The sequence below is a fragment of the Myxine glutinosa genome, chromosome 4 (genome assembly GCF_964187855.1).
Source record: "Myxine glutinosa chromosome 4, kmMyxGlut1.1, whole genome shotgun sequence".
NCBI lineage: Eukaryota > Metazoa > Chordata > Myxini > Myxiniformes > Myxinidae > Myxine > Myxine glutinosa.
Genome location: NC_136264.1, coordinates 166,423,858 through 166,436,925, shown reverse-complemented (window position 1 = coordinate 166,436,925; position 13,068 = coordinate 166,423,858). Strand labels below are relative to the sequence as shown.

The window sequence follows — 13,068 nt, the reverse complement described above, 5'->3', positions numbered from 1 at the left end:
AGCATACAGCTTGAGGTACTCATAAAACCTCTTGCACGGGCTGATGCTCTTCTTCTCTTCCAAGAAGCTCACTCCTCTCATTTTTACCGCATCCTAGGACACAATGGAGTGTGCGTGTTCCAGCCCGAGTTCTGTTCAAAGCGCATGATCCGACCTTCCACCCTGTTGGGGCTATCCACGGTACCTTCCTCGGCCAACTCGTCAACCCGTGTCCTGATGGAAGAACGGCACCCAGCAATTGCAGACACAGCAGCACCGTAGCCATCGCAATGCACGCGTCATAGTTAAACATGAGGAATGGAAGTTGAATATAACAATTAATATGAAGTTCAAACTTTATTGTACGTATTGATTGTGAGGGCTTTGTTTTACACCGATTTGTGAAAAGTGGATATAAGCACCAAGGGGGAATTTTTTTTTTTGAGAGTACTGTGTCTAAATAGCTGAGGTTAGTGGACAAAGTGGATGGAGTTCGGGAAACTCAGAAGGAAAAATAAATCCTTGGAAAAACGACTGACATCATCCATCCTTTCTTGGCAATCCAAGTAGTTGAGACCCCGTAGGCTTGGATGTTTTATTGACATCTGGAGGCAGGAAGTTTGCCCAAAGAAATGTAATTTCATCTTGTAACAAGACCCTATCCAATGCCACTCTCCATCATTGCAGATTTGCTTTTGCTTAGCATCGGCCGATGCTATTCATGCCGTATAAATTAAATAATGTCACATTCCTCCAGGATACCTGATACATTTTCTTCTTTTCTAAAACCAGGCCCAGTCTTATCTGGGAGTATTTTTCACAAAGCAGCCTCACCAGGACTACAAGAAAGCTGTCAAATATCTCACCTTGGCTGCTCACAACAAGGTGTGTTATTTCAGGTGAGATTGTAATACAACACGATTATTACGGAGAGCCACAGGATCAGAGTGAATCGATCTTCCCCTGCCCAATACAGGATGTGACCAGTATGTACCACCTGGGTGTGTGCTACGAGAGGGGTCATGGACTTGCCGTTGATCTTCAGAAAGCACGTGAGTGCTTCGAGGATGCAGCGAATGAGGGTCATGCAGATGCTCTGTACAACCTTGCCATTTTCCATCAGCATGGCTTGGGAGGTAAATACACAATTCAAGTTATCAATTTGCACATCTTCCCTGTTCAAAAACTACCAATCAGATGTGCACATCACACACCTGCATGAATAAAAACAGACGCCGAGCTTTTCTGATAACGAGAAGAGTTGTCCATAACTATGATGAAACGATGCTCTTGTGGTTCATGCAAAGTCGATGACTCGTATCACGAGGTCACTCGGCCATTTTTTGCCAAGACTGGTCCGGAAGGATCGTGAGTAGCAAAGCCAAAATAACATGCAACCGTTGGTCCGATTGACATGAAATTTTCACCATAGGAGGGCCTCCTCCTGTAGAATATTTTAGTGAATATTATGACGTCATAGCTCACGTGGTACAGGCGCCATCTTGGGAAAACGTTACACCTCCATATCTCCCAAACTGCTCAATGGAAAAAAGGCCCATTGTCAAGTACTCACCATGGGGAATAAGATATGATGATGATATCGGTGCCTTAATTATGACGTCATAATTCTAGAAGTACAACACTTGATCTGATCAGTATGGGAAAAAAAAATTCCTCTGCAACTTAGTCCGATTCGCATGAAATTTTCAGAATATGAGCGGCTCCTCCTGTGTAATTTTAAAAATGATAATTATGACGTCATGTCACGTGGTACAGGCGCCATCTTGGAAAAATCGAAAAAGGTTGCACCTCTCTGAAACCGCTCCATGGGAAAAAACTGAAACATGGCTCATTGTCAAGTACTCCGCTTGGGGAATAAGATATGTTAATGATGTCATCGGTACTTTAATTATGACGTCATAAAATCGAAAAGTACAACGTTTGATTCGATCAGTATGATTTTTTTTCTCTGCAGTTCTTGGTCCAATTGACATGGAATTTTCACCATAGGGGGGCCTCCTCCTGCAGAATATTCAATGATTATTATGACGTCATAGGTCACGTGGTACAGGCGCCATCTTGGAAAAACTTCACACCTCTATCTCTGAAACCACTCAATGGAAAAAATTGAGACCTGGCTCATCACCGACTCCCCATGGGGAATAAGATATGTTAATGATGATGTCATCGGTGCCTTCGTTATGACGTCATAATTCGACAAATACAACACTTATCCATCCGATCATTATTTAAAAAATTTCAGCAACTGTTGGTCTGATGGACACAATTTTCACCATAGGAGTGCCTCCTTTAGAATATTTTAATGATAATCATGACGGCATAGGTCATGTGTTACAGGTATCATCTTGGAAAAACCAAAAAACGTTGCACCTCTATATTTCCAAATGCCACTATGCCTTAAAATGCATGTTGTTGTGTTTTGTTTGCTCTATATCTCCAAAACCGCTCTTTGGAAAAAATTGAAACGTGGCTCATTGTAAATAACTCCATATGGGGAATAGGTGTTGTTAATGATGTCATTGGTGCCATAATTATGACGTCATAATTCGACAGGGACAACGCTTAATCTGATCAGTTTGAAATTTATTGAGCATGATCTATGCAACAATTATATAAGAGAATGTACATTTATGATGTCATCGCTCACGTGGTCTGGCAGCCATATTGGATCAACAAAAAAAGAAACGTTCAAAAACAGAAGAGTTGGCTCACACCAAGTTGACTGCACAGTCTCAGTCTGATACTATCTAGTTTTATCAGATGTAATGAAGAAGTTATCAATCTTCGAATTGGTCACAGATTCTGTTGCTGATGGACAGCTTGGCGTTCTGAAAAAAAGGCATCTGGACGTTTATGCACAACTACGTTTTTGCGGGGCTTAAAAGTTTGCACGACCAGAAACGAGGCAATAAAAAACTACTTGGCCTTCACTTCGTCTGCAGCAGGAGAGGAACGAGCCTTGCTCTTCAGTTTCCCATTCTCAAATTGGCCTTTGTTTTGTATTCCACCACTTCAAGGATGCAAGGTGAGATCTAGAAGCAGCAGCTGACCGAAGACATCCATACTCTGCACTTATGGTACTGCAGATGATTGTTTTGTACACTGTTGGGAGCAGAGAGCAGTCAAGGAATGACTTTGCCCTGTGGAGGATTTAAATGTGCCTCATTTCCCGAGGTCAGTCTGGATATGTAAACAGTCTAGGAAGAGTTGCAGTACATTGTTGTCCAACGAGCACAAAATACTGGATTTCTGATATGTCGAAGAAGGGTCCCAAGACAGCGGCTGGAGATTTGCCTTTGATGGTGTTCTAAGCATGGCTTTTAAACAAGAGGGAAAAAAGCATCAGCCAGTCAAAGAGAAGACCCCAGATTCCTTTGGTGGGACATTTATGATTCGGGCTTGGTGTCATTGTATAGAAATCTTGGAAAATATCTAGTGAGACTGCGCTGACCTCATGCTTGAGATTCAGAGAGTTCATCCATTGCTGAGTTAGCAGGAGCATATCCAAGGTGGAGTGAACAGGATGGAATCCAACTTTGTGATCTTAGAGTTTGAGAAGAGGTCGGCCTCGAGGTCTGTTTAGGTAGTTTCCATTACCTTATTGATTATGCAAAGACAGCTTTCTGGTCTTTTGTTCATCGGGTCCATGTCAGGACACCATTATGTATAGGAATGACAACTCGGTTTTCCAGGCAAAGAAAGCCAGAAGCTTTATAGCTATTCTTTACCACAAGGTTTTGTATATCATCGAGATGTTGGACAACAGAGTGGGATGCACTTGTACATGAGAGAAAGTCCTTTCTTGTGCAAGGAGTTCCAAGCACTCGGTGTCTGCAACTAAAGGTGAAAATCGAGTCTTTAACATCCACAAAATGTTGCTCATTAGTCCAACAAAATGAGTCTGTTCCTGTCCAAAAGGAAAAATAACTGCCTTGGGTTTACAGGTAGGTGTTCGTTTGCATCACTGGATAAAGTTTTGTTGAAATTCAAAATTTTAATTATTACTCCTACAGCAATCACCCTATAATCAATCTCCATTTAAATGCCTTGCACCAAGCACTCCAGGTAGCAGCAGTGATCTGGTTCTGAGTTTCTTTTCATGCAAGGGGAAGATGGGGGTTGGTCACGTCTCATGAAAGAGCAGTGCAGCAGTGGAAGGTTGATTAAAAATCTGAAGAGCACCATAAAAACTGGAATATATTAAATGAAATAGAGAGTATGGTTGGTCAATGGAATTGGGTGGGTTAACGGGATCACATGTAGCTGGAAATCAATATGGGGTTAATCGCCTCCAACAAACTCCCCTGTTGGCTGTCGCGCACCTTTCTCAGGAGTGTCCAGTTACCTGCTATTCAGCCACAGCAGTTTGTGGACGTGCAGGATGCAATTTTGCACAAAACCGAGCTACGTTTATAACAGGCTGCACTTTGTTGATGCAAATAGGTGTTGTGCTAAAAGATTTACTAAAAAATACATGATAAACTGAAGAAACTGAAGCTGAGCATGACTTGGAAAATGGAACCTGAAGATGCTGGACTCGAACATCTTGCTTGAAAACTGAACTCGAGATGCTGGATTCAAGTACAAGCAATGCTGGATTATGGTCAGGGGACTGTTTGCTGCTAGGCAATTGCAGTGGCCATTTTAAGATTGCTTGTCCAATCTTTTTCTTCACAATACAATCGGTTTTAAATTTTTTTTTTTTTTTTGTATACAAGATGGAGGCTCGTGTAAGAGTTAACATTAATCACCAAAAAAACAGACACATAAAACGTATAATAAAGGGAGCGGGAGACAAGATGGGGAGAGGGAGGGAAGCACAAGTACAACGGTAGAGAACAGGGACATCGGGAGATCTGTAAGAGGGAGAGGGCTTGGGGGGAGTGGGGGTTGGGAGAGGTATAAAACAAATGGACACTGCTGTGACTTCCAGGAAAGAAGTCGGTATTTCAAAAAATTGCTTAATAGATCATTCCCTCATTTTGGCATCTCTTTTGTTCCTCATATTAATCAAGAGGATTTTTGGGCATTGTGATCCTTTCACCAAGGACACTTTACTGCCCCTACTAAAGACGGGACTTCCTAAATGACACTCCGACCTAGAATGGGATGGGGTGAGCGGGCGTTAGAGGGGGAAGGGAAGGGGATGGGAGGCGATTGATTTTTTTTTCGTTCCACGGCCACAAAATAAATTGAGACTTTTTTTTTTACATCAATTAATAAAAGTGTGTGCGTGTGTGTGCGTGTGCGTGTGTGTGATTTCTGTTGCTCACTTCTATTAACAGGAAATGATAGGAACTCAACACCTCTCATGCACGGAGAATTTCTCAAACTTCCAGGACAACCATCACTGCAACACTCCACCGATCTGGGCTTTATGGCAGAATGGCCAGACGGAAGTCTCTCCTCAGTGAAAGACACATGAAAGCCCACAGAATCTTGTTTCTCACAGTCTGAGAGTCCTTTAGGTGCTTTTTTGCAAACTCCAAGCGGGCTTTCATGTGTCTTTCACTGAGGAGAGGCTTTCGTCTGGCCATTCTGCCATAAAGCCCAGATCGGTGGAGTGTTGCAGTGATGGTTGTCCTTCTGGAAGTTTCTCCCATCTCCACACAGGATCTCTGGAGCTCAGCCAGTGACCATCGGGTTCTTGGTCACCTCTATTGCCAAGGCGCTTCTCGCCAGATTGCTCAGTTTGGCCGAGCGGCCAGCTCTAGGAAGAGTCCTGGTTGTTCCAAACTTCTTCCATTTAAGAATTATGGAGGCCACTGTGCTCTTGGGAACCTTCAATGCAGCAGAAATTTTTTTGTAGGCTTCCCCAGATCTGTGCCTCGACACAATCCTGTCTCTGAGCTCTGCAGGCAGTTCCTTCGACCTCATGGCTTGGTTTTTGCTCTGATATGCATTGATAGCTGTAAGACCTTATATAGACAGGTGTGTGCACCTTTCCAAATCATGTCCAATCAATTGAATTTATCACAGGTTCACTCCAATCAAGGTATAGAAACATCTCAAAGATGATCAAGAGAAATGGGAGGCACCTCAACTAAATTTCAAGTGTCATCGCAAAGGGGATGAATACTTATGTCAATGTGATATTTCAGTTTTTTCTTTTTAATAAATTTGCAAAACTTTCTAAAATCCTGTTTTCTCTTTGTCATTATGGGGTATTGAGTGTAGATTGATGAGGGAAAAAATGAATTTAAACGATTTCAGCATAAGGCTGCAACATAACAAAATGTGAAAAAAGTGAAGGGGTCTGAATACTTTCTGAATGCACTGTATGTTAACACTGCTTTGACCTGGTACTCCTCCACAGTTGTTGGTATAAATATAAAGCAGGCTACCAAGTTATTCAAGCAATCATTTACTGTAGGAAACTACCTCCAGCTGAAGGCTCCAGCAGGTGAGCCAAGTTTGGAAAGATAACCTTGAAAGGTTGCTTTTCATAAACTTGCCATCACAAGTCATAATGCAGTTTAATGGACTCGACTTGCCATCATTCCTTTTGACGACAACAATTAGGGTTAGTCTCCAAATGGCACTGTCTACCTCAAATATGCAGACAGCATTTTGCTTATTTGCTTTTTTTCTTCTATTTCCTCAGTGAAGCCATCCCATGGCATGCCTGGCCACTCTCTCCATGCCTCAGCCTCGGCTCCAACACTGAGTCGAGTGGCCGGACAAGACGCCTGGTGTTCCACAATTGAAAGCGTTAGTCGAGCTTCCTCCGGCGATGGTTTGCACGAAGCCACAGTTGGGATGGGCCTGGGCACAGGGTCTGGGGTTGGAACAGTGCTGGTGGGTGGAACCTGTGGTTTGGCTGCCAGTTGCTGCTAGCAGCTTGGACAACGCTGCAGTGGGAAATGCAGAATGTCTGGATTCCCTCCCAGCTCGCTCAATTCCTTTTGTACATTGCTTTGCTTCACTGGCTCAGATTGCCCTCAAGTTGAAATGTCTTAACTTTTTTTAATGCCATAATTTCCGCCGGTACCACCATGCTCCAACAAACGGATGCTTTTGTACCAAAAGCATCACAATATGATTGCTAGAATGTTTTTTTTTTTTTTTACATCTCCAAACCACATTAAATGTATCCGTGCATTACATAATGTGGAAATGGGACTTTTTCACGAGGTATTCACGGCATATTAAACTTCCACGTACAACATCGTGAAGGAGAATACATTTTATTTTGTTTGCTCTTGAAATGTCAGGTCCTTTTAATAAAAACAAAATAAAGGGGAAAAAATAAAAAGTGTTCAAGATGCTCGGGTGAGAGATTTAAACATTTACCTTCTGGCATGTTTTAAGTGCAATGTATGTTGCTTATGGCAGTGAGTAGTAGAAATTTTATTGCAACTTCAAAGGCTCAAAGTGCAAAAAGTGAAAAAGAATTTAAAGGAAAAGTTTACATTCCACCTTTGCTCCTTCACCTGTTGGAGTGCATTTAGTCTTACAGGTGGGTGGAGCAAGCAGTGGCATTCACACGCTGCTGCGCCAGATCAAGCCATTCTTCTCCGGCTCAAAGAACTCCTTTATTATGTCATCCACAACCTGAGTCAGCTGCTTGGAAAGACCTATGGGGTCACTGGAATACAAGAGGAAGATCTAATGGAACGTAAAGTCTTAAAACATTTTTTGAGAAATGAAACCAACCAATGTAATTACCATGTGAAGCTTTCAAATGTTAAAAAAAATATTTCCCCAAGGAAAGGTTGATGCTTGTGTTAGATTACCCAGATGATGTATACTGTCCCTACATTCACGGCCTCCTGTGCTCCAGCTACTCGTGGATTTTAGGGGCATAAACCATCCCCACCCACGGACCTCAGATATTGTTGGTATTTTCTGTTTAAGGAAAAAGTCTGGCTCACGGACGATCGAAGAAGATTATATGGGTTAATTATGATGTGGGGAGGGGGGTTTCTTACGTAATTATTTATATCATACATTTTGATCTGGAACCACGAGTGATTATTTAATTATATATCTATAGTTTTAAGATTCCTCCAGTCACACGCATGATTAAAATGTAACCTATGGTGTAAATCTCACAGAGATCAGCGAGGCTGGTTCATTGCAAGTAAAAAATTAATTTTTAATTTGGGTCTAAACTGAAATGAAATTCTAACACAAGGACAATGATGCCAGTTCGTTTAAAATTATGCAATTTAAACTCAACATCCATCTTCGCAAGATAATATAGAATACAGCATCTTCAAGCTTAAATTCCGGGCAGTTGAAACGGCAACTATTTCTGGGATCAAGACACGCTTTGGCGATCAAGCAAGATCGAAGCAAAAGAAACGGTTCGTTTTTGATAAAATAACACGACAATCGCAGCAAAAGAGTGATCTCACGTTTTGGAATTATTTGCAGTATTTTTATTTGTAAGCATTTTTAGTGAAAATGTAATTATGTGCATTAGTGTTCTTAAACGTTTAAATTCCCCCGTATGAAGCACTTGCTTCCATGAACCTATCTCCCTTTTTCCCATTGAAACAACCTCCTCCCTCCTGTCTGACAGTGCACAAGTGCCAACGTCGTGTCGCCCGCTAGTGGAGAACCTACAACACCTAACACAGTGAAATCCATAGTGAAAAACAGTGAAAATGTAAAATAAACTATGCAGAGTGTTACTCAAGGAAGTGCATGATGTATTACGAAGGGTATCGACTCGATAATGTAGATACAACTTTTTGAAATATCATGCTTTATATCATTTTTGGCCCCATCTCTCAATAGTGAAAAATCACAAAACATTCTAGTATCCAGAACCAGATCTTCACCAAAATCTAATTGATTCGTCCTCGTCACACACCCAACCTGCCCACAAAATTTCATCCAAATCCGTTCATAACTGAGATATTCTGCTCATAAAGACAGATGTGAAAACAACCTCCATCCACCTTCGGTTGCGGAGGTAACAAGGGGCCAAATGCAATGGATTTGGGACGACTGGCATTTGTAAGTGTTGCTAATGCTGCTTGACGTTGCAAAAAGGATTAGCCATAATCAAATGCAAACTCTCCACACAGATGAGGGCATGGTTGTTTGTGTTTGCACATGCATGTGGTTATGATGGATTGAATGTTGGACCTTTTCAGTCTTGTGTGGGGGAGAAAAAAAAGGAACGATTTCCTGATAAGTGTTGGGATACAGTATTAGCAGCAACACACAGGAAGAGGGACCTCATGCTATAAGCTGGTGTGGCATCAGCTTGCTAGATGTAGTGTGATTGCTGTATGCAAATGCAGAAAGTTGCCGATTTACATCATGGATGAGTTCCTAAAAACCGCGACGTTATATGAAAGTGTAATTCGGATACCATCTTCCCATATACATCGTGTTATAATGAGTAGCACAGTGTAGAGAGGATGCGTTGCCAGGGAAAAAAACATTGTCACCCTAACTTAACTTGATGCTTAAATACTGTAATGAATCGGACGAAGGAGGGCCTGTTGCGGGCGTGATACACATAACTGTCTGTCAGGGGTGGTCTGTGGAGATGGGCGGATTTGCATATGTATCCAGCTGTGAGATCGAGTTACGGCCATTTGCTGCTACAACGTTGAGAGCTAGGTAAGAGTGATTAATCATGCTGTTTAGTAGTATGGTAATGCCCGCTTCATTCTAGATGTGTTTGGATGCTTTGCTTGCTTTATGTCGACTTATATTATGATCTTGTGTCCTGTCGAGATACACCTGGTCGATTGCAATAAAGCCTCCTATCCTGTGAGGTCTCTGACTACTTTCACAACAATCTATTGCAATCTTCCTTTGAGACGACATCTGAAGGATGGAGAAGCTGATTCGCTTGGAGCGCTTCTCCGGGCATCCGAATGCCGCGGATCAGCTGAATCACTGGCTCAATTATCTAAGACATTTTACGGAACTGGTCCCGGACATTACGGAGGCGCAAAAACTCGATGTATTATCTAGCAATGTCTCTCATGTCATCTATAGATACGTTGCACGACGTACGACGAAGCTGTGGCAATCTTGAAAGACCTCTACATCAAACCGCGCAGCACAGTGTATACTCGCCACTTATTGGCTATGTGCCGGCAGGACAGCTCGAAGTCCGTGCATCAGTACGGCCAGGCTCTGCGACAGCTTGCCCAGGATTGCGCGATTCAGGATTGTACGGCTTTGCAGTACACTGATAATCTGATCCATGATGCCTTTATTATGGGTCTGCAATCTTATGCTATCAGGCAACGCCTGCTCGAGAAAGATGCTGGATTTCCAAATGGCGTTTGACCAAGCCCATGTGCTACAGTCGGCTCAGGCCATATCCGACTTATGGTCGACCCTTCACAGCTGTGAGTGCTACTGCTCACGACACGACACGTACCCACGATCGCGGCAACCCGGAAGCTGACGCCAGGTGAGCGCCTGCTCGAGCTGACGATCATCGGGCATTACGAGGGGAGAGCTCCGATGAGGTGAATGAGCCCAGTACGGCCGCTGTGACCTCGCCCGCTGGTCAGACTGGCAAATGTTTTTTTTGCGGCAATCACCACCACCCTTGCTCAAGTTGCCCTGCTAGGGAATCGGTGTGCCATAATTGCGGGAAGCGAGGGAATTTTGCCAAAGTCTGTCCCGTGCCCAAGACCAAGCGTGCGACGCTTGCGGGTGCGCGCTTGTCGACGGGAACCCGAAGAGCTCCGATCAGCCTCGCTCGTGCCTTGGTGCCAGTCGAAATCAACGGCCAATCAGTGGAAGCGTTGGTCGACACTGGGAGCGATCGGAGCTTCATCAGCCCTCGTCTCGTGGAGCGTTTCGGGTGGACTCCAGCCGCCTCGACTCAGCGCGTGTCCATGGCTTCAGGAGCCCTAAGGCAGCGAGCGATCGGAGTCTGTGGTTGAGCTAGTTGCTAACGATGTTACTTACTGTAATGTTAAGTTGCTCATCCTCCCTAACCTCTGCTCCGACATCCTCCTGGGTCACGATTTTTGAATTGGCACAAACACTTAGAGATGCAGTTCGGCAGCACCCACACTCTATCCATGGGCACAGAGCTGGGCCCGGTTTGCGCTCTCGCCGAGATAGATGTCGACCCGCCTCGACTATTCCCGAGCTCAACTGCTAATTGTCATCCGGTCGCCATGAAATCTAGAAGGTACTCCCAGCTGTGAGTGCTACTGCTCACGTCTGATGCCAACCTGCGGTTCGAGTCTGATGCTATCTTCATAGCCGCTGAAACTAAACACCTTTTTCTTTTGCACGAAGGCATCATCGAACCCAGCTGTTCACCTTGGCGCGCACAAGTGCTGGTTGTAGACAGTTCGAACCATCGCAAACGCATGGGAGTATACTACTCCCAAACTATTAACCGTTTCACTCAACTCGATGCATACCCACTGCCCAGAATGGAGGATATGGTTCAGGCGGTATCTAAGTATAGAGTATTCAGCACGCTTGACCTAAAAAGCACGTATCATCAGATTCCGATACGCGCGGCCGACCGACCCTACATGGCTTTTGAGTCCGGACAGAGGTTGTATCAATTCTGTAGAATTCCGTTCGGAGTTCCGAACGGCGTGGCGTGCTTCCAGAGCTATGGACGAGATTTTGGCCAAGGAACAAGTGAAAGATGTATTCATGTACGTTGACAATGTGACTTTGCGGTTGGAATCAAAAGGACCATGACTCAAATCTGCATCAGTTTTTGGAAGTGGCTCGTAAATACCGTCTGACCTTCAATGAGTCGAAATTCAGTTATTCGGTGAGAACCATAAATCTGTTGGGGTACATGCGCGAGCGCACGGAGTGTGTGTGGTTGAGCTAGTTGCTAACAATGTTACTCATTGTAATGCTAAGTTGCTCATCCTCCCTAACCTCTGGCTCCTTCATCCTCCTGGGTCACAATTTTTTGAATCGGCACAAACGCTTCGAGATGCAGTTCGGCGGCACCCACACTCTATACGTGGGCACTTAAGATGGTTACGTGGCACTTAGGCCATTATGGTCACGTGGATGATGAATAAATGGGCACGAATTGTGATCTTAAGATGGATGGGCATGTGGGCACTTAAGATGGAGATGCACCCACACTCTATCCATGGGCACTTAGAGATGGAGTATCTCCTTCTAGGTCTGGAGGGGAAATAAGGCCTGATCCAGCACGGCTCCAAGCCCTACTCGACCTTGCCCCTCCCCTTGACCGTGCGACTTTAAGGCGAACAATGGGACTATTCACCCATAACAGCATGTGGGTCCCATGGTATTCAGAGAAGATACGACCCCTTATGGAATGCAAAACATTCCCGCTGTCCTTGGCCGCGCTGACGGCGTTCCAACAACTCAAAAGGGACGTCGCCAGCTCAGTCCTAACTTCAATTGACGAGACAGTTCCCTTTGTGATAGAAACGGATGTGTCTGATTGCGCAATCGCAGCGACATCGAGTCAGGGTGGCCGACCAGTAGCATTCTTCTCACGAACTCTGACCGATAGCGAGCGACGTCACTCCCCCATCGAAAAGGAGGCGTACGCTGTGGTTGAATCGATCTGCAGATGGAGACACCTCCTTCGAGGTCAGCACTTTACAGTCATAACTGATCAACAGTCCGTCTCCTTTATGTACGGTGGGAAACATTCTCAAAAGATAAAGAACGAGAAGATTGCTCTGTGGCACATAGAACTGGCTGACTATTGCTTCGAAATTAAGTACATGCCGGGAATGTACAACCATGCGGCAGATACTCTGTCTAGGCCCGTCTACCCTGGCATGACCGTCGGCGACCTGCGGAATATCCACGCGGCGCTCTGTCACCCTGGCGTGACACGCGTGGCCCACTTTGTTAGGAGTAAAAACCTACCTTTCTCCGTGGATGAGATACGTCAGTTATGCAAGACCTGCAGGGTTTGCGCGGAAATAAAACAGAGTTTCTACCAGCCTGTGATGGGCACGCTCATACATGCTGGTAGACCGTGGGAGCGCCTGAATGTCGATTTCAAGGGACCTCTGCCCGGTAATCGGTACATGCTGACGATAGTGGACAAGTACTCGCGATTTCCGTTGGCAATTTCCATGCGCTGACACATCATCTCTTTTAGTGATC

At 44.4% G+C, this 13,068-nt stretch overlaps 2 protein-coding genes across 3 annotated transcripts in view; one reads left to right on the top strand and one right to left on the bottom strand.

Annotated features, from left to right (window-relative positions):
* LOC137413125 (uncharacterized) overlaps nucleotides 1-9,736 on the top strand; it is a 50,544-nt gene extending 40,808 nt beyond the window's left edge. For both annotated transcript variants that reach the window (XM_078776725.1, XM_068098517.2), the window contains 3 exons: nucleotides 772-864; nucleotides 956-1,115; nucleotides 6,605-9,736. In XM_078776725.1, coding sequence (XP_078632851.1) covers nucleotides 772-864; nucleotides 956-1,115; nucleotides 6,605-6,837 — 486 coding nt within the window. In that variant the 3' untranslated portion in view covers nucleotides 6,838-9,736. The remainder of the gene's footprint in view (nucleotides 1-771; nucleotides 865-955; nucleotides 1,116-6,604) is intronic.
* The window catches only part of PGM2 (phosphoglucomutase 2), a 103,795-nt gene continuing 97,898 nt past the window's right edge, over nucleotides 7,172-13,068 (bottom strand). The window contains exon 14 of the mRNA XM_078776724.1: nucleotides 7,172-7,588. Coding sequence (XP_078632850.1) covers nucleotides 7,483-7,588 — 106 coding nt within the window. The 3' untranslated portion in view covers nucleotides 7,172-7,482. The remainder of the gene's footprint in view (nucleotides 7,589-13,068) is intronic.